General features: G+C 50.6%; 1 protein-coding gene across 1 annotated transcript in view; it reads left to right on the top strand.

Moving 5' to 3' along the window:
* Nucleotides 1-25,226, top strand: part of AUTS2 (activator of transcription and developmental regulator AUTS2) — a 196,351-nt gene extending 171,125 nt beyond the window's left edge. The window contains exons 6-15 of the mRNA XM_062181010.1: nucleotides 888-932; nucleotides 4,102-4,197; nucleotides 6,457-6,528; nucleotides 7,695-7,724; nucleotides 9,270-9,341; nucleotides 14,124-14,265; nucleotides 17,276-17,353; nucleotides 17,830-17,913; nucleotides 19,527-19,749; nucleotides 22,015-25,226. Of these exons, the coding sequence (XP_062036994.1) occupies nucleotides 888-932; nucleotides 4,102-4,197; nucleotides 6,457-6,528; nucleotides 7,695-7,724; nucleotides 9,270-9,341; nucleotides 14,124-14,265; nucleotides 17,276-17,353; nucleotides 17,830-17,913; nucleotides 19,527-19,749; nucleotides 22,015-23,266 (2,094 nt within the window). The 3' untranslated portion in view covers nucleotides 23,267-25,226. The remainder of the gene's footprint in view (nucleotides 1-887; nucleotides 933-4,101; nucleotides 4,198-6,456; nucleotides 6,529-7,694; nucleotides 7,725-9,269; nucleotides 9,342-14,123; nucleotides 14,266-17,275; nucleotides 17,354-17,829; nucleotides 17,914-19,526; nucleotides 19,750-22,014) is intronic.
* The last annotated feature ends 354 nt before the right edge of the window (nucleotides 25,227-25,580 follow it).

The raw sequence follows: 25,580 nt of genomic DNA, 5'->3' as shown, positions 1-25,580 counted from the left end.
CATCCTGTTTTTCCCCGTGGGGGGCAGGAGCCCAAGCACTTGGCCCATCTTCCACTGCCTTCCCAGGCACATTAGCAGGACACTGGGTCCAAGCTGGAGTAGCTGGGGCTTGACCCTTCACTCCAGTTTGAGATGCCAGAGTCACAGGTACAGCTAAACCTGCTGGTGCATGACACCAGCCCTTATATGTATTTGGAATTAGTTTTATACATTCTATTTCAGGAAATATTAACAATGAGTCCTTGAAACAAAAAAAAAAAAAAAAAACTTTGTATGACAAATTTTGTCCCTTTTTCCTGGATAAACTATTTTTATCCATTTTTAAGGGCCTAATATTTGGAAAAAGAGTTTTGCGCTAGCCCCTAGAAGCTGTCACACAAGTCAATGAAAACTTAAGTGCCGGGAGGGACAGCCACAGCCCATATACGTGATGTAGAGGCAGCAGTAGTACACTCTTTTCCTGCTCAAGAGAAAGGCCAGAAGCCCGAGGTGCCTTGTGCTGAGGTGTAACACATTTCAGAAGACAGCCCGATGTTCAGTTCTTCAACCCGAGTGCAGGTGAGAATGGAGAGGAGACCCTGGCCAAGTCCAACAAAATGCACACTTCTCTGATGTTTGCTTTTGTACCAGACTCTACCTATCAAGCAGACAGACAGCACAGTAGGATGTGCAGGGCTGGACCTCGTACCCCGTGGGTTTCCACTTTACTTCTCCTTCTCTGTTGGTTCCTGTCGGAGGGACTCAGGAGCCCCGAATAGTTTCAGATCCCATGAGTCGGTTGCGCCTGACGGCGTCTTAGTAGCAAAGCAGCTTGAGTAGGGCTACCTCCAGGACAGCGAGCAGCAATGCACGTGAAGTAACTAGCTTTTGCTTTGATCCCTTTACAGTTTGACAAATACCCTACAAAAGTTGACCCATTCTACCGGCACAGTGTGAGTCATATTACCATGCTACCCATTGAATGTAACTGCTTTTCCATTTTTGTGCGCTTGCCACAGATCAGTAAGCGACCAGCAGCCTTCCTTAATCATCTTTTGCAAGAGTTCCCATTGCTCCTTTGTCACTCTGGATGCTTGCTTTTGTGGCATTTTGCTTTTGGTAAAGATGCAGTATCATCTTCTGAATCAAAAGATCAGAAGCTTCCCGAAGACTTGAAAGCAAAGTTGAGCCTCACTGGGAAGACAGGTGTCCCCCGTGCAAATGGGGGGTGGGGGTGCAAAGTGCAGTCGTGAGCGGTGCTGGTGAGCCCGGAATCACAGTGTTCCAGGCACCAGCCGAAATGCCATGAACACAGAGTTTCTGTGATTCAACCCGAATTACTTTCTCTATCTAGAAAATCCCTTATCCTTTTGACTCAAAACTCTTCAAAACAAAATAAGTAGGGTTTTGTTTGCTTTAGATTCCATGTACAACCTTCTTCCTTGTGACTGGTGCTGTTCTCCTGAACTTGTTAAAATTGACAATAAAAATGTCATTTACTTAAGAGACTTAAAATTGAAACAAGGATTGTTTTTCTCGAAAAAAAAAAATCATTCTCGTAAACTCATTATCTTTTGAAAAATTCTTGTTTTAGAAAGATATTTTGGAACTTAAATTGCTACCGTCCACCAAGTTATTTATATGTTTAGTACTTGTAAAACAAGAACTACTTGCGATACAAATTCCTTAGCCAATTCACCATGATATTTTGATTATGGGATGAATACTGCATCATTTTTATCTGCAAATTTGCAAGTTTCTTTGCTCAGTGGTTTATTTATATTTTTTAAATGAAACCGCCCCCTAAAATAAAGGTTAATAATTGCGTAGAGCCAACTATTCTTGCTTTGATTTTTGTAGACAGTGTTATCGTTTGACATTTGAACAGAAGTGCTTCTTAAGACATCAGCAGAGACTGCATCCCTCCATACTTTGGGCCAGATAGACACTGTGTGAGTCAAGAGCTTAGCTCAAGAGTCACGACTAGGAAATGCTAGAGACCAAGAATTGCTTAATCCGCGGTTTAGTAAGAATGTGAGAGAGGCCCTTTCCAAAAGGAATTAGGAAAGTGGTAGTCAAGTAAGTCCCCTCCCCCTACCCCCCAATGTGGACCACATTGTCCTGCTCAGTACTGCGACACAAAAACGGTTTTCAAATAGCCATGCCAAGCCCAGTAGAGCTATGGGTTCCTTCTTTGGGTCTGTCCCCTGAATGGTGTCATTTTGCCCAGTCTGTACTTTGCTGATTTAAATTAAAGGCCGGCTAACAAAATAATTCTTCCGGAAAGTCCAGTGTGCTCAACAGGTGGTTCACATTTACTTCTTAAGACCAAGTACACTGCCTTTTTGTATGCACAATCCACAGAGAGTCCTCGGTGGTTTAAATGAGCCCGGAGGCCTGAATTTTTGAAAAGTTGAAATGCTTCCGGTTTTCAGTCAAAAGAGGGGATAGTGAGCTCTATTTATATTTTAAGAGGTCAGTAAAGGAATAAAGCTAAAGAAACAAGGGGAGACTATCCAGTGTCTTTTTTTTTTTTTTTTGGTAAACATTAAAGGAAAAATGCCCACCTGGAGGCAGAGTAATAGAAATTTGAGTGTGTTTTACTGTGGCATGTCTTTAATTACTCTGCTTTATACAGTGTACTGTGGGAGAGATATTTTATATTATTAGTCATAGTGGATAATACATGAAGTACTTAGTCTCTCTCCCCTGCTTTGGGGATTAGGACGATATAAGGGGAATTAAGATGCAATGCTCTCAAGTATCGAAAACACAATTTTAGACTTAAAAGTAGTTTTAAATGAGGGCACTTGGCTTGCAATCACTGTTTAAGTGGATTTAGTTCAATATCAATTAGTCTGAAAACCTTTGCCGCATCACTGAAGGGAGCAAAATGAAATAAAGACCAATAGAAAAAAAACTACGTGCCCTGCAAAGAGACAAGATTGTGAAATGTGAATTTCAGTCATTACCACTAATAGCTCACATTAAGAAAAGCTCCCATTATTTTTTTGTGTGCGTTTTTGACATACGACGCAACTGTGAAAGTGGGGGTTGCTTACATATCTATACGATGGTTTGATCAAAGTCCATGGACCCAGAGCAGTAGAGTCTGGGAAACGTTGGATTCGCACAAGGAGGGAACGATGTGTCTGCATTTCGTCTTCAGTATGGCACTACTACTTCCCTCGGCTGTGTTCTCTCTGAGCTAGTGATCCCAAAAACTCAGAGCCTTCAGACACTTCTCCCGTTATCACGTGGTCAGACTCACCTGTCAAGGCGGTGGCTCTGAGTAGCCTCCGGTGCGTAGCCTCCTGTGAGCTTGCTCGTGAGATCCCAGCTCTCGTTTAGAACTGGCTGGAAGCGTTAGAAGTGCTTTGAGTCCCTGGAACTCAGCACACAAGAGCAGTTTGAAAGCACACCACGCTATGGTAATCTGTCTTCTAGAAAAAGTGGCAGCCCCACTGCAATACACACCGACTCGTTTTTGCTTTACCCTTCCCCAAATATTTGTCATCATTTTCGACGAGAAAATTAAGTTGTCCTCTGGAACTGCCGCTTCTAGAACAACCTAATGAAGCAAGGATTGTGAATATGCTCTCACTTGCTCAAACTATCAGAAACCTAAAAGTACTAATCGAGTTTTAATGGCATCAAATTCTGGCACTCATAAAGACCTACTTCTTTTTCTTCTTTCTCCACTCCCCCCTCCTCTTTTTTTCTTCTTCTTCTTTTTTATTTATTTTTTTCTAATTAACTTGTAATTTTCTGGGCATCTTATTTGGCTCAGCATCCCTCCTGTTTTTGATAGGCATTAGACTCTCCCACCATTTAGGACTTCTATTCAATTTACCAATTAATAATTAGAGAAGCTCCCTTTCTAATGATGTCCTCATCTGGGACATCGTTTGTTGGCTGATTGATTCTGAACTACTTTTAACTTTTGCAGTTAAACATTCGTGGCACATCTGTGTGATCATTTCATCATGGCTTCTTGGCTAATAGCATCAAACTGAGATTACTTGGCTTGCTAATGTGATGTCTTTCTATGGGGAGGGAATTTGAATATATCACTTGCCTCCGACTAAAATCATGTTTTTCCCTCTCCATCTCTGGCCACAGCTCTTCCATTCCTATCCTCCTGCAGTATCGGGCATCCCCCCTATGATCCCACCCACTGGCCCTTTTGGTTCACTCCAAGGAGCATTTCAGCCGAAGGTAAGAATTGCCTTACAGTGCAAACACATGGGCATGTTTCTGAGTGGAGCCCCAGGCCAGCGGTGCAGGTGGCTTCTGTATCCTCCTGCCCGCACCGTGACTGCATTGGTCAGATCCAAAGTGACCAGGGGCGTCAGAGTGAGCATACTTTTTTCCCCCAGTCCCTCTAGCGTTCAACCTCAGCAAAAACTGCATTTTCAATCAGCGCTACCCATGTAATCTCAGTTGAGCTAAGATTTCCTGTGATCTTTAAAATACGTGGACTATATATACAAATATATATATATATATGTTATATATATTTTTTTTCTTACCAATACTGTGGACCTAAGATTCTGGTCAGGAACTCTATGAAATGTCAGACACATGTGCACCAAGTTGACCCTGAGGGATCGGTTCTTAACCAATGCAAAGCTGAGTCTCGATTGATTGTACTAGAAGGGGGGAGGGGACAACGCTTCCCCAGCTAGCACTGTGTCCTGTTCATTGTGACAAGGGAGAAATCTCCTCGCTCTCCCTCATGTCCCTCCTGAGCCCCCATCAGCCCCCTCTCGACTCTCTCTCTGTCTCCCCCCCACCCACCCTCACCGTGGTCACACTTGCCACAGTCAAGGCTCTGTCCCCAGTTCCTAACGTCCTAGTGGGAAATGAACCTTTTGCCATTTATAATAATTAACTAAGTTTTTTCTGCCCAGGGAGTGACAGTGCAGTTTGACGCGGGCCACAGGTCAACACTGAACAGTAATCTTTTTAGAATACTTTACCTGTTGAAAGCTCGTCTCACTTCCATACTGAACAGTAGTGAAATGCACTTCTTCCGTTGGTAACCGCCGTCAGATTTAGACTAAGATACTTGGCTGTGTGTGATTTCCACTTCCTTTTTCTCCACCATCTCAGTCCAGTGTGGGGCCAGACTTTCCCAGGGTGAACACACAGAAACTAGAAACAAGGAGAGAAATTAGACAACATCAGAAGCGGGAAGGCCACGCCTGCAAAATCGCGTGGCACCTGCTGGGGGCTGCGGTTGCTATGCAGGGCCGTGTGGTGGTGGCTTTTCAACTCCTTCCCCCTCATCTGCTCCTCACAGCTCCCTGGAGCTGTCGTCTGTCCCCTCCAGGTTGCCACAGACCTCCGTTGCATCCCCAAACAGACTGGTGGGTCATTTAATAAATTAGGCCATTTCCCTCACTCACAATTATCCCATCACACAGAAAACTACATCTGGGCAGGAAAGTGTCTCTGCTGGTGTTGAAATGGGCCTTTCCAGGCCATCTTCCTGATTGAATATGTAGAGTGTAGCTCGTTAGTCGAGTTCTTCATATGTATGCAAATCAGGCTGTTAACAACTCCAGCCTAATTGTTAGTTGTACTGCGGCTGATTGCTTTGCTTTGCTTCCTTTCAGTTTTTTTTTTCCCCCCTTCTCCTTGTAGGCAAGCTTCGTGCCTAAACTTGAGCTCTTTTTCCACATGAGTTCAATGGCTGCTGTGGAGGGGATTCGTAGAAGTCGTGATTTCTTACATAGAGTCACTAGAGCTGTTTTCCGAAGCCTTTCCTCATGGAAAAGTCGGGACCGGGCTCAAAATGGGCTTTTTGTTGTTTGTTAATTCCAAGGACAAAAGCCTGCATCGAAAGTGAATATCGTTAGTGATATTTAAGAGTAGCGGCGGGAATAAAAAAAGACGAGGCAGCATTACTGGCGAAATCATTTAATAGTGGGTCTGTGTGGTTCCTAAATTAGGTTCTCTCGTCCCATTTTCCACCACTGCTAATGAGTAATTACTGAGTGTAATTCCTTGTTATTATCTGCCAGTTAAAATGTAGAGAGTTGGCCTAATGTCTGGAGGAATACTTTCAGTTATTCTGATGAGGGGCACCTGATCCTGCAAATGCTAATAATGTTCACTTACACATTTGTCGGAATGCTGAATGCTAACGCAAACACAAAACAGTGGCCACCAGGGCCGCGGGCTCCCTAGGAGGAAGGGGAGTGTCAGGGCGGCCGCTGTGTGTGGTGCTTGTCTCCTTGCTCTGTGACAGGTGCTGGGGCTGCCTCCCTGCCCTTCCATGTCCCTGCCAGAGAGGGCGATTCCTGGTCAGGGCCTCACAAAGAGCACAAGCAGTCAGTCACGTGGGGGTGGTGTTTCAGGACGAGACAAACACTAGTGAAGGTTGACCTCTGTACTTTCCAGGGAAGGCAAGACCTTGCTTGGCCGCCTAATGTTTTGTGCTTCCTAAACTGTGCCCTCGTTCATTTGTAGACATCCAACCCTATTGATGTCGCTGCTCGGCCCGGGACAGTGCCGCACACTTTACTCCAAAAGGACCCGAGGGTACGTATGTGCACAGTCAGGCTTGTCACAGGGAACACTGGGAGTGGGGCGTGCATTTGCATGAGGCGCCCCGCCCAGAGCTCACACCTTGCATGGCTCAATGTGAGTACGTGCTGTTCAGGTCTGTGCAAGACAAGGCTAGGGACCCTTAGGAAACAAAAATCTCTCCCAGGGGACCAGCTTGCCATTGGGAGAGAACCAGAATGGCTTACGCTCTTAACCCAGAAAGTACACACTGGTAGCTTGTGTGGTTTCTCCTTGACCTTCGTCGTCTCTGTCTGCATCACCTTGGGTTTCTCTCATTCAAAAGAGCTGTATGTGGAATGTTTTGAATGGAAAAGCAGTGTCCACACACATGCGCACACACACTCACACAGCTCTTTGGGATTAGGATACTACCCACCACACAGCTCTTCCGGGCTCTATTCTTAATGTGATAGGGAATCTGTTGTGCTGGAGAGCTAAATAAAATATCCATTATGCTCTGGCTATGTCACGTACTCATAATTTATACCACTGCCAACCTCCGAAAAAGAAGTGATATGATAAGTATAATCTCGTCTCATTGATTGTTCCTCATATTTATCTGTGGAGTGAATGTGAGAACCTTTTACAGTGTTGCCTTTCTCCCTGGGTAGAGGCAGTCAGAAATTGATGACCAGGGTTAGGTAGACGTTTAAAACGACTCAGGTATGTGAGTGTGTTTTCATGATGTTTCGTGAACCTCTTGAAAATATCTAATACCTGTCCGCAACACCAGAGAGTGTCAGTACAGAGAGCCCAGTTGTCCTGCGTCTCCCCTGAGACGCCCTCACTGTCAGGCTCCCACAGGCCGTGGTTCCTCACCCTGTCTCAGCGTGGTCTGGAAGGGCCAGGCAAGCTCCTGTGTCATGCGAGCAAGGCGTGTGGCCAGGGGCGGCCGCCTGTGATCGAACGTGCACAGGGACTTGTCAGCCCCCATGTTCCGAGGCTCCTGCCGTGGGGGAGGGGACACTTGGCACTTTTGATAGTGTGAAAATGGGTTAATTATTCTCTAAAAGGGCTTCATTTAAAAGTAAAATTCTAACATTTTAATTTCCCCTCCTAATGAAGCACTACAAATTTGTTAATTAGAGCAATTGTTTGAGTGACAGGCGTGTAACCAAGTTGTCATTTTCTCTTCACAGTTGACAGATCCTTTCAGACCCATGTTAAGGGTAAGAACGCTTCTTCTAGAGCTGTTTTGCAACCTCTCTTTGACTCCCTGTGGGTTAAAAATACAAATCCATGAGAAGGAAGTAAGCCATAGAAATGTTAGAATCAAACTTCAGAACATTGGCACGTGGGTTTTCCAGGTGATGTGATTGAAAATGGCCTAAATGAATTTGCTTTCAGTGTGGGGAGAATCCTGGCACGCTGGCTAATGTTTATTTAGGTAACATAAAATTCCAACTCTCTCGTTCTGGTAGAAGGTTGGACCAGTCGGAAGGTAGGGGGAAGAACTCAAGTTGTGGGCCTTTGGAAAGACAAATACAGATCCGAGTGCTTCTTTTTTGGCTGCCAGCTCTCTGTTCTGTGTCTACTAGCAGCGACTCGCCATGGCCACTTGACCTATTTCTCTGTACAGAAAGATATTGTGAGCATTGGTTTGTTAACATCTTGCTCAGTTGAAATGTTCTCAGGGCCTGCAGACTGGCTGGCAGATGACTGCTGCCTTAGGGGTGGGGTGGGGGACAGACAGGTGGACGGTGGAGTGGACCAGGGATTCCCTGCCAGGCTTAGCCCATTTCTGGTGCATATAATCATCATGATTTGGTTTCTGCAAAGGGAAAAAGGATCATGTCATCACTTGGGTGAGGCGGTGTATTCTTTGTGCTCCCAGATGACCCCACAATTTCAGTGCGAGAGAAGAGAACTGACCCCAGTCTTGAATAGAAGCAGATATTTCAGAAACGGCTCCTTGCTATAGAAACCAAAATGGTAGGATGGGGCTGCGTTTTCTTGGTTCTGAGCCGTGGGTAGACTACTCAGTGGGAAGGAAGTGGAGCGAGGTGGTCTCCGCCCTCCATTTGCCGAGAAAGAATACACCTGCATTTAGCCCAGAGAGGGGAATCCGGATCTATTCCCCAGAGGGAAGAAGCACTTGGTATGTGCAGAGACCAAGAGAGTAGAAAGAAATGGGTTCTTCTTTGTTTCTTTAGCGTAGAACGGAATAGCGCCCACCGTGAGTGGCAGCTGACTGTTGGTGAAGCACTGGTGGTCACTGGTCATGAATAAAAATGGGGTGAAGTTCTTTGTAGCGCGTTGGGGGTTAAAAATGACACGGGCCGTCTTGGGGGAGGTTACTGCAGGTTCTGTCCCCTCTCTTGTTTGGATTGGATTCACACTTTCTCTAATTAGCTCTTCGGAGCAGCTGATTTGCATTAGAGCACGGCAGGGTTTGTGAAGGAGGCCCTCCTACTCCGCCAGCTCTGCCAGCTGGCACCAGAAGAGAGAGGGAGCAGAGCAAAAGTGGGATTCAGGCCTTTCTGGGCAGTAGCCGAAGGCTCCGGCTCCTGTGGGAAGAGCGGGGCGCTGACTGTGGCTCCCTTGTGCCTGCAAGTTGAGAGCTGCTGCTGAGAGACATTTGGAGGGTGTACAGCTCTCTTGGGTTTCACAAAAAGGGGCTTGGCAGCCAACACCCGCTGAGAGCTGGGAGAAATCGAAGGTGCTTTTCCCCCAGCGTGTCTTCCTCCTGACCACGTTGCTCTTTCTTGTTTCAGAAACCAGGGAAGTGGTGCGCCATGCATGTTCACATCGCCTGGCAAATTTATCACCACCAACAGAAAGTCAAGGTCAGTGCAGCCTTCCTGGATGAGGAAGGAGTGGGGCTGGGGGCGTGTGTGTGAGCCTGTTAAGGTAGGAGCTAAAAACAGATCGTAAAGACCCTTAAACAAGAAGGATCAAATCTAGACACTGTTTGGAATTTTTTTTTTTTTTGACAGGCAGAGTGGACAGTGAGAGAGAGAGACAGAGAGAAAGGTCTTCCTTTTTCCACTGGTTCACCCTCCAATGGCCGCTGCGGCCAGCGCTCCGCGCCAATCCAAAGCCATGAGCCAGGTGCTCCTCCTGGTCTCCCATTCGGGTGCAGTGCCCAAGGACTTGGGCCATCCTCCACTGCACTCCCGGGCCACAGCAGAGAGCTGGTCTGGAAGAGGGGCAACCGGGACAGAATCTGGCGCCCCCGACCGAGACTAGAACCCAGTGTGCCGGCACCGCAGGCAGAGGATTAGCTGCAGCGCTGGCCGGAAATTTTTTTTTTTTTTAAGATTTATTTATTTATTCAAAAGTCAGAGTTACACAGAGAGGTCTTTTAACTGTTGGTTCACTCCCCAGATGGCCACAATGGCCAGAGTTGTGCCAATCAGAAGCCTGGAGCCAGGAGCTTCTTCCAGGTCTCTCACACGGCTGCAGAGGCCCAAGGATTTGAGCCATATTCTACTGCTTTCCCAGGCCATAGCAGAGAGCTGGATCAGAAGTGGAGCAGCCAGGTCTCAAACTGGCGCCCATATGGGATGCCAGCACTGCAGGCCAGGGCATTAACCCACTGTGCCACAGCGCCGCCCTGTGTTTGGTAATCCTACTATGAATTAGGGAAACCATCAGTAAAGTTATGCAGCAGAAGCAAACCAGCTCCCTGGTGGTGGTCTTTGGAGGGATGATGCTCCCAGACTCCTTTTAGCAATGCGTATCACTAAAAGTTCCTCTTCTAGAAGTAGTGTCCATTAGCAGTGACCTTCCGCGTAGCCCTCCGGTGACCAATGCCAGGCACTAGAATGCAGTCCGGACGTGCCGGCACCACCTGGAGCCGGCCACCGAACTGTCCACAGTTGGTCCTTGTTTGTCGTGTTTTCGTTAGCCATTCCCTGCTTTCTTAGAGCTTTGTGGTGCAGCTGGGAAGAGCTGAAGACGTTCCACAAGAGACCTGATCTGGAATCGGTGTTTGGCTTAGCGAGCAAAGGAACTAACAAGTCTCGATGTGACAGTCTGGAAATCTGTGAGACTGTATAACTATCCTTGAAAAAACAAAAAACAAAACAAAACAAGAGAAAACAACCAAGTTATTCCAACAGCCCTCCCTTTAATCCACTTCCTTCCAAACTTGTAGTCCTACCCGCATGTGGGCACCATCCTGAGAAAAACACAACTGGAGGAGAAGCAAGGCAGGAGAGCTGCAATGTAGGGTCGAGTGACTTTTCCAGAAACAACCCAGTGAAAAGCGAAACCTCGTTTGGTTGCCCAGATACCTGCTCCCACTCCTAACATCCCCACGCAGGGAGGTTTGCTCATGCTTACTTTATTGGTAGGCGAGGTTTAATTAGAAATCTTGCAGTTGAGCTCTGTTAGGAGACACGCATGCTTTGAAGAGCTAACTAGATGGTGGCAATCAGTTCAGTTCACTTTCTGTTCTGGCTTGCGCCATGCAAGGGGATGCCAGGGGAGACACCCCTTCCTTGGACCTCCTTGGGTTAAAAGCAATGAAAGATGTTGTCTGTGCCACTTTGCGACTTCTTTTCCGTCAACGTGTCCCTGGCGGCCCAAACATTCATTATCCCGATTCAATTAGAAACACCTCTTGAATGGGAGGTGCCTCGGTTCCCCTTCCCCGCTCGGCAGGCTGTGTGGAATCCCCACGCCCCGTTTTGCTTCGTGGGCCCTAACTTGAGCTTAATGGAACTGTGCTGCGTACCATACGATATTAGCACTAAATAATTTGGCAACCCAATTAAGGGAGGCACTCAAAAGATTTTTAGAGATTTACAGTGAATGAGAAGTTTGATTGGGGGCTTCTTTGGCAATTACTTTATTTATGGTGGAACTTTCATTATCGTATCCCCTGTGGATTGGAGCAGAAATTACATTATCCCCTTTCTCTAACATTCATTAACTCGTTCATTGAGGCACTCACCGAGTACCTGTTGAGAGAGCCTGGTGCTGGCTCTCTGCTTACTTGCTTACTGGCCCAGGCTCATCTCTCCCAGCAAGGAACAGGGTGTGTGTCTAGAAAGTGATCAAACTGCTTTGTTCTTCCAAGAGTTATTGCTTCCAGCTTGAGGTGCTCATATAAGCTTCCCTTTATTTTATTTTATTTTGAAGATTGATTTATTTATTTTAAAGAGAGAATTACAGAGAGAGAGAGGTCTTCCATTCACTGGTTCACTCCCCAAATGGCTGCAACAGCCAAGGCTGGGCATGGCCGAGGCCAAAGCTCCTGAGCCAGGAGCTTCTTCCAGGTCTCCCACGTGGGTGTAGGAGCCCAAGCACCTGGGCCATCCTCCACTGCCTTCCCAGGCACGTTAGCAGGGAGTTGGATCAGAAATCGAGCAGCCAGGATTCGAACCCATGCCCATATGGGATGCCGGCATTGTAGGTGGCTGCTTTACCCGCTATTCCACAATGCCAACTCGAGTTTCCCTTTAATTTCTTTTTTAAAAAAATTACTAATTTGAATGAGATAGAGATCTCACATCCACTGATTCACTCCCCAAATGCCCAGAACAGCCAGGGCTGGGCCACATGAACGCTTAGGAGCCAGGAACTTAATCTGGGTCTACCAGGTAGGTGGCAGGGGCCCAAGCACTTGAACCATCACCACTGCCCCCATGGTGCACGTTGATGAGAAACTGGAATTGGAAGAGGAGCTAGGTTGTGGGCTTCCCAAGTGGCATTTTAACGGCTACACCAAACGCTCACCCCTAGATTTCCCTTTAATTGGGAGAGATGGGTGAGTAGGATTTTGATCCCCTGAGTATGGCCAATTTCCCTCACCCCCGACCCTTACATCATGCTGTGTCAGTGTGGATGCCTTACTGGCTGCTTCCTCTATGGTACAGCAGGACTAGGATCACCCAGAATGTGAGGAAGTTTGAGGGGGAGCAAGGATGGGCCTCCCATGAGTGTGAGATTGGAAGAGACTCATAAGCTGGCTGCAGGCAGTGGAGGGGCATGAGATGGGAACACATGGGAAGAGCGAGTGGGAGCTTCAGACTCCAGGGCCCCAGCCCACAGGAAGAGGACAGTGCTTGTGTGGGGGAGGTGTGAAGCCAATTCAGAGACGAGACTATGAGCCAGTTTCTGCAGCTTTAGAGCGCAGTGACCGGAAAGATTACCTTGAGAATGGACAAATCAGGGACGCGGGAGGCACACGTTGGGATGCCCGGGGTTGAGCTGCCACTTGCGATGCCAGCATCTCCCGTCGGAGTGCTGGTTCAAGTCCCGGCTGCTTTGTTTCTTATCCAGCTTCCTGCTAATACACCTGGGAAGGCACTGGAGCACGGCCTGAGTACCTGGGCCCCTGCCACCCATGTGAGAGACCAGGATTTTATTCCAGGCACCAAGCTTTGCTCTGGCCCGGCCCTGGATGTTAGGAGCATTTGGAGTGTGAAATACTGGTTGGAAGATCTCTCTGTGTCTCTCCCTCTTTCTCTCTGTTGCTCTGCCTTTCACAATAAATAAAGAAAGAGAGAAATTATAAAAAGAGCAAAGAGTGAGTTCAGTGAACAGCAAGAAGTTGGCAACATAGAAGGTTTTATTAGATTACTGCTCTAGACCAACCTCCTCCTCTTCCTTTGAGTAACTGGGAGTGTGAGAAGAAGGAATGGCCCCTATTAGCTAAATGAATAGTCCCACTCCAGTTCTGTTTGTTTTTTGGAAAATATGTGACAAGGATTATTTGAAATTAGCTTGTAGGCCTGCAAATATTTCTTCATAGCATTCCGTTACTAATGCATTGTGATCCGTTCGAGAACGGCAAAGAATCATTCAACAATTAATTTACACAGCAAATTATTCGTGCAGAATTCCTAATAAAAAGAGATTTAAAATACTGTCATTTTTAAACTTGCTAAAATGGGCATTTACAGCAAAGCAGTCAACTGCTTTGGGAACACTGGCAGGCAGAGCCAATAGGATAAGGTTTCACTCCTCATTCTCAACAACCCCAAAGATGAAACACTGTTTTTTGTTGTTTGTTTGTTTTTTGTTTTTTGTTTTTTGTTTTTTGTTTTGACAGGCAGAGTGGATAGTGAGAGAGAGAGACAGAGAGAAAGGTCTTCCTTTTTGCCGTTGGTTCACCCTCCGATGGCCGCTGCAGCCGGCGCATCTCGCTGATCCAGAGCCAGGAGCCAGGTGCTTCTCCTGGTCTCCCATGCGGGTGCAGGGCCCAAGCACTTGGGCCATCCTCCACTGCCTTCCCAGGCCGTAGCAGAGAGCTGGCCTGGAAGAGGAGCAACCGGGACAGAATCCGGCACCCCAACCGGGACTAGAACCCGGTGTGCTGGCGCCACAAGGCGGAGGATTAGCCTGTTAAGCCACGGCGCCAGCCTGAAACACTGTTTTTGCCACCTACTACCACCCCACAGTGGGCACTGTTGACTCCGCTTGGGCTAAGCTGCTTTTTGACATTGGAGAGTTGAATGGTTGGTGAGTTGATACATTCCATTGGTTGTTTGTAAACTTGAACCTGACAGAGCCTCAGAGCCCAAGCCAGAGGGCTCTTTGCAGAGTTGACTCTGTCAGTCTCGGGCTCTTCATTTATGTCTTTCATCCTGGGATTTTTTTTTTCTCGTTCCCTTCAGAAACAGATGCAGTCCGACCCGCATAAGCTGGACTTTGGACTGAAACCCGAGTTCCTGAGCCGCCCTCCAGGCCCCAGTCTCTTCGGAGCCATCCACCACCCCCATGACCTGGCTCGGCCTTCGACTTTATTCTCTGCCGCCGGTGAGTTCAGAGGGAGAGGGGGGAGAGCCAACGATGTAGCTCTCAGGTAGTTAAGCAAGTCCCGTTCGGGCTCTGTGTCGCTGTTACCTCCCCCTAAGAAAGTACAGTGGATGCCAGCTTGCAAGGTAGCATCCCAGCCCAGCCGGGGCAATGGGCACTCTTTCACTGATGTGCCCTCTTTCAGCAAAGCAGCAAGCAGAGGTCGCTTTTCCTTTAAGGGGACTCGAGTTTGCTTCTGTATTAAACTAACGTCCTTCGCAAGGATGCCAAACGCTATTGGAAAAGATCAGGAAGCTTGCAAGAGTGGCTCAGAAGGAAGCAATGCCAGGAATGACGTACGGAGGCGGTTGCCCATGCGCTGGGAGCCCACACGGCGCTCAGTAATTTTGCACCGTGATGTCCTGCCGTGCTTCGAGGGTCTGAGGATAAGGAAATGCAATGAAAGGGGCCGGCGGTATGGGCTGTGACAGGGAGGGAGGCCCACTTGGCGCCTGGCTGTCTCAGCCGCAGAACTTCATATTCACACCCAGCTGGCTGTAGCGATAGGAGACACCTAGGGGACCGTATTCTGTTCACCAGATCTGTGACCTGTTCATCAGGTCTCTATAATTCATTTAACCTCTGAGAACACAGGCTTCCCGATGTCTGTTGGGTATGTGGCCGCCGGGAGTGAGGAGCAGCGCATCAGAGAATTGCCCCTTTCTGCTCCAAGAACACACAAACCAAGGCGGTGGGAGGAGGAGTCTGGGGTAGATGAGGGCGACCCTCTTGCTCCCTGGAGTCCTAATGCACCGTCCCCAGCACAGAGCTCGGCTCAGTAAATCCTCAGAAGTGAGAGTACTGAGCACATTCCAGCAACGAGCTCCCCAACATCGTGCTCACTGTGCTAAGTCGAATTTCTCCTTCTGGTCGCAAACAGTCAAGGGCTCCCGCTCTGTGATCCTTAGGGAGCAAGTTGCATACCCATCCTGCCCGCTGCTTCCCCCAGGCTTGTATCAGAGCCTCACTTTCGGTGGACCCGTGGCACCTCCATTCAAGAAGAGGGAAACACCACACTGCAAGAAATCATCCTGAAAACAGGCCTCGTTGCCAGAGCTAGGGAAGCCCCTGGAGGGTGGATGGATTTGCTGAGGTCTTGAGTTTCTCTCCATCCGTCTGTCTAGGGACACATCTGAAGGCCCTGTTGCCATGGCACCGAGGCCCTGAGACAGGCCTACATTAAGAGCAATTTTGGGAGAGAAATAGAGAGATTTCTCCCTGGCTCCCATTTGAGCCAACTGGATGAATTGGCTTTTTTTTTTTTTTTTTTTTACTTCAATAATTCTGGAACTGCCAGCATCCCTGGGGCCCCTGGGCTAAGCAAAGCTCTGGTCTTCATGGAAGCATTAATTAGCTTGTACTACACAGACAGTATGTGGCCAACATTCTACTTAGCTGGCAACACTGGTGATGTGTAATGAATATCCCAAGATATATTCACTTTGTGGGCCAGGGATGTCATGTTTTTACTTCCCATCTAGGGCTCGAGATAACCCCCGCAGGTGCCTTTGAATTCAGACTGTGACCCGACGCCTCTCCTGACCTTTGTGGCTTCCTCTATACAATGCCAGGCCCACAGGACCCTTGCAGCCCGGGGAGCCATGGTTCAGAACATAACTTGAATCACTAGACGTGCAGTCTGTTTCCCTGAGGGCTTTTACACTTGTTTATAGGATCAGAGAGAAAATGTATGGGATTATGCAACAGCAGTTAGTAAATTCATTAATCCAGGCCCTGTTTATGCTTGCATTCTGGAAGGTAATCTTTTCTAACATAAGCAGCGTTGGATTTTACCCAAAATGGTTATTTGGTTAAAGAGTTGTAGCTGGTATTTATAACTTGCACATCGCCTGTTAAATGCAGCCGCTTTCATCTTGCTGTGGGTACTAATGCCTGAATAAACAGAGAGGCGTCTCCGGATGACCTTGGCAAACCTCTCCTCTTGGAGCCATGCGTGCCTCCCAGCGAGCCGCCTCTTCCGCCATTAGCCCTGCTGTATGAGCCCACTGGGTGCCCGAAGCTTTCCCAAGTGCTGTTTTTCCCTAACTCGCATAGGCACTCTCCTCTGTCTGCCTCCTGCCTTCTATTCTCAGCCTCCTTCAATGGATTTGAGGCGTGTCCTAATGAAACCTCCGGCAGGCACTCTATACCGTAGGGGAGCCAGTGCGGGTCAAAGGGGGAACCAAAGGAACGAAGACAGCTAAATTTGATCTGAGTTCCCTGGCAGCCCAAGTAAGGACTAGTAAAGCCAGGCTGAAGATTTTTGGTTTGGAAAACATACCAGGTAGCTAGCTTTTCCTGGCACTGGAAATTGAGAGACATGGGCATATTGCAACTGGTCCTTACCCCGTGTGACTCACAGTAGCGCATTTCCTGGGGCTGGGTGCCGAGGGCAAACAGGATTCTGTGAGGGTCCTGAGCCGACAAGGAGACACTGTGGAGATTCTGGAACATTCTCTCTCACAGTGGAAACATATCCCCTGGGATGCCCAGAGAACCTATTCCATGGCCAGAGGTTCTTCTCTTAGGGAATGCTGGGGCCTGTGTATGTACTCAGGGCTGCATGAAAAGTCCCTCAGAGAGGAGCCTTGCTTCACACTTGTTAACCTGACATTGGTTCAAACCCCGCTTGGTGTGGAACCTTCACGCTCTCCCTGCGGGCCATTGTCTCCGTGTTCCCAATACTGAGTGCGTCCTTTCTGGAGGCGGCCAGCCAAGCTGGGAGAGAAGGGAAGGGGCGATTCACGTGCTGCTTCCTAACAAGAACATCCTCTCGAACCTTGGCGTAGCGCCTGCAGGAGCCTGGGTGGGCTTCAGCCACACCCTTCCTTTCACGCAGTCTCTGGGGTCGTGGGGGTCCTTACACAAGTTGGAACCTGTTATAGTCTAGAAAGCCGGCTCTTTTATCCCCCCATGATTTTGTTACAGTTTGGCTTGGTGTTGGTTGACGTGGTTATGTTTGACTTCACAGGTGCTGCACATCCAACCGGGACCCCTTTTGGGCCGCCGCCTCATCACAGCAACTTTCTCAACCCTGCTGCGCACCTCGGTGAGTTGCCCATCCCCGGTGCGAGCTGGCACGCGCGGCTCAGATGAGCGTCTGCTTGGTTGGCCATGCTCCTGCTGTCGCTGCCGACCTAGCAGGAACCCCAGACACCTCACCTCCCACTTACACCCATGGTGATGCGTCCCTCGGGGTTCTGACACACGCCACCCACGCACAGGGGGTCGCAGCCCGCATGCCACTTTTCTCTCCACGGCAGTGGTTCTGCGCTGACTTGACTCAGGCGGTGCCGTGCGTGAGAGCTGATCCTGGAATCTTAGAGAACCTCAGGTCACGGCATCCTCCTAAGTATTTCACCGGCTCGGTTGTCCCTTCGTCCTAGTTAGTGCAGTGAGAGTCTTTCACACCGTCCGGTGGGAGTTGCGCAGACCAGGTCTGGGGAGACAGGGCCCCCGCGGGAGTGCCATGCTTCACCCACTAGAGGCCCGTGACCCTGTCCGTCTTCCCGATCTCGCCTGCAGAGCCTTTCAATCGGCCGTCCACGTTCACTGGCCTGGCGGCAGTTGGCGGCAATGCCTTCGGGGGACTTGGAAACCCTTCAGTTAGTGAGTATCTCTAACTTTTTAACACCTGCCTTTGGACTCTTCATCTCCTCTGATCTATATGTGGCTCAGGACCTTTCTAGATAATAGGAAAGTGCTGTTGGGAAGCAAATTTGGGTAATCCCGCGAAAGCAGGTCCAAGCAATGAGGTCAGCCCTAAGTGGGTAAAACCCACTGATGAGACAGGTTTCTGAGGGTCAGGAATGGGAATGCAGGTGATCGATGCAAAAATATGCTGGCGTTCAAAGTTCATCCATGTTCCATCTCCACTCCCCAAGACCTCCGCTAGAATTGAAGGCAGTCTTCGAGTTTCACGTTACCTTTGCTACAAGGGAGATAAAAGCACAAGGAAAAAGAGCTGGCAGACAACAGCAGACCCAGATAATCAGGAGTTGGCAGCACTTAGGGGTGGGCTTCTGGCACAGTGGGATGCCTGCAGCCCACAGCAGAGTCCCGGGTTGAAGTCCTAGCTCTAATTCCAGCTTCCTGCCAATGTGCACCCTGGCAAGGCAGCAGGTAATGGCTCAAGTACTTGGGTTCCCATCACACATGGGGGACCCGGATGGAATTCTTGGGTTCTTAGCTTTGGCCTGGCCTGGCCCTGGCTGTTGCGGGCATCTGGGGAGTGAACCAGCAAATGGAAGATCTCTGTCTCTGTATCTTTGCCTTTCAAATAAATAAAAATAAATTTAAAATGTTTTTTTATTTGAAAAAATAGCAGCATTTCAGCATTTCATCCCCCATAACCTGGGAGGGCTGTCAGTTTGCCCCAGTTAAAAAGTCCATCTGAAACAAAGGAGGGGGGCTTTTTTCTACCAAGGGCCATTTGCATGTTTATAACATCATTCATGAGCCATGCAAAATGACCAACTTAAACATTCACCCTCTGTTGATTTCAAGCCCCACCTGCTGTTACCTCAGCAGGGCCAGACCAAATGATTTCCCAGGCCTCATACGGCCCACAGGCCGGACACGCCACACCCCGATCTAGAGTGGCCACCCCAGCTCATGTTCTGAACATTATCCACTCATGAACACTCGGCTAGTTTTTCCTATCATGCTCCTTATCTGGGGGCCCAGGAAACCTTAAACTGTAGCTCTTGAGCGAATCAGCACCCTTTGGTCTTTATGGAGACCTTGGGCACTGCTGTGTCCCGCGTCGAGGTCCAGGCCCTGTCTGGCCACACACACCTGTTGGGGTTTGCTGGCTGGAGCAGCAGTGGCTGCAGCAGGGTTGCTGTGGGGGTAGAGGAGCCCAGGAGCACCACTCCGAGCTGACGCTGCTCCGAGTCGCACCACCCCAACACACCCTTGTGCATGCTCAGAACTTTGCATGCACCACGTTTGTCGCACGAGGCGATTTTCATACCTGTTTGGTTGCTCTTAATGCTCCCCCACACGCCCACTTTTGCTTGTGGTTTAAAAAAGAAAAGCTGTGACAGCGTAGGACAGCGATCCTCTAATGAATTTGTTAATCTCCTTTCCTTTTCCAGCTCCCAATAATATGTATTCATTTTAACTCTGAATGCTGTTAAAAGTTTTTTGGTAAGTACCTTCATTACAGCGGATTATATAATTTCTCTTAAACCTTTTTGTTCTCCACTTCGCCATTTCAGCACCCAACTCAATGTTCGGCCACAAGGATGGCCCCAGTGTGCAGAGCTTTAGCAACTCTCACGAGCCCTGGAACCGGCTGCACCGAGCGCCTCCGTCGTTCCCGACCCCTCCGCCCTGGCTGAAGCCGGGGGAGCTGGAACGCAGCGCGTCCGCTGCAGCTCATGACAGAGATAGAGATGTAGATAAACGGGACTCGTCTCTTAGTAAAGATGACAAAGAAAGGTACGCAAAGAAAACCGCTCGAGTCCCGATGGGGGAGCCCACTCTGCCGCGGCCCGTGCAACCGGCCACTCGCCCTCCCCGTCCCAGCCTCGCGCTTCAGCCGCGCCCCTGTGGCCCCAAGCTCCTTCCCCGTCAGCACCAGTGGCAGCCAGCAGCCCCAGAGCGAGCACCCGCTGGCCCGTGGGGTCTTGTGAGCGCAGAGGCAACGTAGCACAGCGCAGGATTCCTGTCCCGGACACAGGCAGGCCTGCAGGGCACCCCAAGCCTCCCGTGAGCGCTAGTGTGTCCTCACACCACTCTTTGTCTAGGAGCCAGGGAGCTGGAGCTTTGGCGCCAACACACACAGCATGACTCAGAACCATGTTTGCTTTCAAGTCCGTGCGGTCCATTTAACCATCCATAGGTTTTGCTCTCTTTCGTTTTGTTTTCTTTTAGAAAGTCATGTTTGCATCGCCTCATGTTTTTCTCAGCTTTTGTTCAAACTCTCCAAGCCTGGGGCTCACGGATGACTAATGCAATTGTACTAAGCTAGACTCAGAAGAAGCGAGAGGTTCCGGTTTTGGTTTTGGTGGTGTAATGGGCTCTCTTACCCACTGGCATCCCTGTACTCGGGAAGCCGGGCCTACAAAGAGAAGCCGCCTTAAAGAGGGAACATCGTGTAGTGTTTTTCCTGAGGAGTGTCCAAGCAGTCTTGACAAAATGTCTCTTTTTTCCCTTTCTTTAGGCTGTTGTTATTTTAAACAAACTGATAAACAGGGCACACAAGATAATGCTTGTTAGAAAGTACCTGATAACAATTTATTATATATATATACATACATATACATATATATGTGTGTGTGTGTGTGTGTGTCTGCCCTAGCAACTGGAAAGAATCCAGTTTTGCAGGCTGTAAACGTGGTAGGTTAGTACATACTCCTCATCGGCCATCACATGGACCGCTTTCTTTCTTGCAAAAGGAAGACACACATTTCCCTTCAAGGCAGGATGATAAAAATCTCTTAAGCAGCACGATGGTTCACAGCATTCAGCTCTGGGCTGGGCACTGCCAAGGTGAGGCGGGGACGAGCCCACCCCAGGAGCTCTCCTGAGATGGTTCCTCGTGGGGTAGAAGGCACCATGTGGCCAGCAGGCCTCTTTGGGGTTTTCTTGATGGAATCAAAATGGCCTCTTGGGTTCCGCCAGGAAACTGAAGTATACTGTCTGTCTCTTTAAAGTGAACTCCTCTGCTTAGTCTTTGCATTCCAACAGGGAACAACTTGTAGGGGAGCCCTCTTTAGCTCTGCCCCTCTGGCCCTTGGGGTCTCTGAGCCACTGTCACGTCCTGTGTCTCTGCTCTCACTGCGTCTGTCTAGGGCTTCTCCCTAAGACTCAGCCGATTCTGCATCTTAACTCCCCAGGAAGGTTTTATCTTCTTCTCGTTATTGGTTTGCCTTTTCCACCCGGTTTTCTTAAAACCTCCATCCGAGAGTTTTCCAGAATTCTCAATTCACATCTTCCTTCCTGGCCGTTCTTGCAAGTTGCTCGCGGTTTACCCCGTGAGGTTTTGTGTGGCTGAACCTGCCTTTCCTCCGTCTTCTCATCGGGTTTTGGCCCCGTGGGCCTAACTAAAGCAGAAGTGCTTTTTGCAACTCTAAAGTCTGGAAGCGCCGGCCTCCTTCCACACTTCCCTCATGTGCTGAGGCTTAGAGACCAAAGGTACATTTTGCATGGATTTCAAAGCTCTTTTGTGACAAAATGCTTTTCAATTCCATCTGTCCTTGAACTTGCTGAAGTACCTTAAACTCTTGCTTCCACTGGTTCTGTGCGTCAAAGTTGGAGGAAAAGTCATGTGTGCTTGTGGGCCCCAGAACGTTGTCCCCAACACCGGCTGATCCCGAGTCTCAGAAGAGGCCCGTATTGCCACATCACTCTCTCCCTACCCACCTTGGTCCATCCTGCCTTGCTGGAAGCAAGTCCTCTGGGGTCTTGAGCGAGGCACCTGGGTCTTAAGTACAGCTAGACTTATTTTTCCCCCCCCTCAGACTACGCCCCTCACCCTCATCCCTCCTACTTCACCCCCATGAAGCGTCCCCTGACATCTCGGGTAAGTCAGTTCAGGGTGGCCGGCCCGATGGCCCTGCCCAGGGCGCGCAGGCCGCCTCGGTGACCCGGGGAGCCACACCCCAGCCTGTCCTGTCGTCACCTCCATTTCATCGGCTACCCTGCCAGGCTGACAAGCCCATTTCACGTGCGCCCTTGTCTCTTCCCCTTGCTTCCCCGCAGGGAAAGCGTCGAGAAAAGACACTCCAGCCACCTTTCACCAGCACCTCTCCTCCCGGTGAACGCCCTGGGACACAGCCGCAGCTCCGCCGAACACATCCGGGGGCATTTGAACACCGAGGCTCGCGAGAAAGACAAACCCAAAGAGAGGGAGAGAGACCACTCGGAACCCCGCAAGGACCTGAGCGCCGAGGAGCACAAGGCCAAGGAGGGCCACCTGCCCGACAAGGACGGGCACGGCCACGAGGGGCGGGCCATGGGCGAAGAGGCCAAGCAGCTGGCCCGGGGGCCGTCGCCCTACGCGCGGGCCCCCGTGGCGGAGAGCGCCAGGCCCAACAGCACCTCGAGCCGGGAGGCCGAGGCGCGCAAGAGCGAGCCGGCCTACGAGAACCCCAAGAAGAGCGCCGAGGTCAAGGTGAAGGAGGAACGCAAGGAAGAGCACGACGTGGCGCCCGAGGCCCCGCAGGCCCACCGGCCCGCAGAGCCGCCCCCGCCCAGCTCCTCGGCCAGCGTGCACCCGGGGCCCCTGGCGAGCGTGCCCATGACGGTGGGCGTGGCGGGCATCCATCCCATGAACAGCATCAGCAGCCTGGACAGGACTCGCATGATGACCCCCTTCATGGGCCTCAGCCCCATCCCGGGGGGAGAGCGCTTCCCGTACCCTTCCTTCCACTGGGACCCCATCCGGGACCCCCTGCGGGACCCCTACCGAGACCTGGACATCCACCGGAGAGACCCGCTGGCCAGGGACTTCCTGCTGCGCAACGACCCGCTGCACCGGCTGTCGGCGCCGCGGCTGTACGAGGCCGACCGCTCCTTCCGGGACCGGGAGCCACACGACTACCACCACCACCACCACCACCACCACCCGGCGCTGGGCGTGGACCCGCGGCGCGAGCACGAGCGGGGCGGCCACCCGGACGAGCGCGAGCGCCTGCACCTGCTCCGCGAAGACTACGAGCACACGCGGGGGCTGCACTCGGTGCACCCCGCCTCCCTGGACGGGCACCTGCCGCACCCCGGCCTCCTCACGCCGGGGCTGCCCAGCATGCACTACCCGCGCATCAGCCCCACCGCGGGCCACCAGAACGGACTCCTCAACAAGACGCCGCCCACCGCGGCGCTCAGCGCGCCGCCCCCGCTCATCTCCACGCTGGGGGGCCGCCCGGTGTCCCCGCGGAGGACTACGCCCCTGTCGGCCGAGATCCGCGACCGGCCCCCCTCCCACACCCTCAAGGACATCGAAGCTCGGTAAGAGGCGCCTGAAGCCCGGAGCCGGCGGCCGCCCCGCCAAGCCCCGGGCGAACTCACGCGAGACTCGGCAGCGCGCATGCGCGAGAACTCCGCGCGCGTGCGAGTGTCCATGGCGCGGGGCGGGGCCCCCGAGCGCCGAGGCCCCGCCCACCCGGGCCGCGGCCACGCCCACCCTTGTACAAAAAACACCCCGAAATGTACAGACTCAGTGCAGATTTTGAAATGGTTTTGTATATTATATGTTGAGATTTTTTTCCAGCCCTTTTAGCCAAGTCATCTGTTCTCACGTCTCCCGCTCCTTTATATTTTTTTCCTTTATTATTATTATTTTTTTTGCTGTCGTTGTCGTTCCTTGTATAAAGCTTTTTGATTTGATCCCAAAGTGGAGATGACGACACACGCGGATTCCATGATGGATGGGGGAGGGAGACGACAGCCGTCCGTCCGTCCGTCACGCAGAGAGGCGGGCAGGCCGTGTACATAGTCATGTAAAAAAAATAATAATAACAAAAAAAAAAAACAAAAAAATGCACAGAGTGCTTCATGAGCTACTGGTTCATATATGCAAAGGGTAAGACGAAAGCTTTACTGTGTACAGATGTAAATAGACGAGTGCACCCTGCCGCGTGCCACCCGCAGACAGCCGCGCCCTTCAACTATGCAATGAACGTCCGGCTCCGGCCTCGGCCCACCACTGCCCCGGCCTCGGCCCTCCCTGCCCCGGCCAGTCCGGCTCCGGCCTCGGCCCTCCCTGCCCCGGCCAGTCCGGCTCCGGCCTCGGCCCACCCTGCCCGGCCATGGCCGCGCGGCTCCGGGGCTCCCTGCCTGGTTTGGTTGGTTTCGTTTTGTTTTTTCTTCCAACATCCCGATTTTTGCAACTCGGACCCCAGGCCGGCACCCGCACCGGAAGTTGCCGCTTGGTGGGCGGTGGGGTCGGGGGAGCTGCGGCCCCAGGAAGGTCACGGAGGACGCGAGCCGCGGTCGGGGGCCGGGGGCGCGCGCGCGGCGGGGTGGCGTCCCCCACGCACCCACGCACCCGCCTCACGAGGGGCACCCGCTCCCCGTCCCGTCCCCGCGCCGCCAGCCGCGCTCACGACACCCAAACAGATCCTGACAGAAAGCGTCCCGTTTTCTCAGATGATGGATGTGTTTTCCGTGTGGCCGCCGGGGCCCGGGGTGGGGGTGGGGGGCCCACTTCCCGGCGTGCCTCGCGGGACCCACTTCCCGGCGTGCCTCGCGGTGCCCCGGGCGCTCCCGGGAGGAGGGTCTGCTCCCGGCAGTCTCTGCGGCAGCCACGTCGGGCCGCGGCGGGCGGAAGGCGGCAGAGGAGAAGTCGTGTGTGTGCGTGTGTTTTTGAGTTTGCATCAATCTTAACGTCTCTTCATAATACTTTTATAATCCATTAAGCCTCTTGTCTACATATTTGGAGAGAATATGACTTTACTAGCAGAGAAATACAATATATCTTGTCTACTGGACTGTAAAATACATGTATGAAATAAAATTAGTTCCATTTGGTCTTCTAGTATATTAAAGTGCTGACGTTGTTATCCTGTTTTTGCAAAAAAAAAAAAAGTTAACTACAGACCATTGTTTCTAATAAGCAGAGATCTATTTTAGTAGTAAACTGAAGGTTTAGTTGTGAGCTTCAGACTTTGTGAATTCCAGATGTTGTGCAGTGTTTTTGTTTTGTTTTTTTTCTTTTTTTTTTTAAAGACGACAACTTAAAAAAAAAAAACACCCGAGGAATATGTACACTGGAACTGTAGTGGTAGCTTTCAGTATTGTAAAGAGATTGTTCTATACAGACCTTTTTGCTGTTTCTCCTGTATGTAATAAAGTCCTTTCTAGATCCTATGTGAAAAAGAAAAGTGAAGCAACTGAATCTTCAGCATGTTCTCATCGGCGAAGCCTTCTTGTGTAATGTAAACTGTGCCATGTTATTAAAAAATGTGAACTAAGCTTCCAGCTGCTTGTTTGTGTGACATAGCCACCCTTACCTTGGGCAGGAAGCCGCCCTTGTGCAAGACCGGGCTCTTGAAACACCTGCAACGCAGCCTGTGTGAGAACAGACGTCCCCCGCGGTGGCCGGCCACCCTGCCCGGCCCAGCGAGTGGCCCTCCAAGTAGGTTCTGTAAGCATTCGCGCCCTACCCAGTCGGCCGTGGAAATGTGTTTGTGGTACGCGGCTGAACACATTGCCGTGGAAGTCCTGGGAAGGTACTTTGGGATTTTTGTCGGTGAACACGCGTGCGCCGAGTTAGCAGGTGCCATTGGTGTCTCAAACCTACGTCAGAACTCAAAGCAGGAGCCTTG

Source organism: Lepus europaeus, chromosome 21, assembly GCF_033115175.1.
Source record: "Lepus europaeus isolate LE1 chromosome 21, mLepTim1.pri, whole genome shotgun sequence".
NCBI lineage: Eukaryota > Metazoa > Chordata > Mammalia > Lagomorpha > Leporidae > Lepus > Lepus europaeus.
The sequence above is the reverse complement of the archived record's forward strand: the minus strand, read 5'-3'. Positions and strand labels throughout refer to the sequence as shown.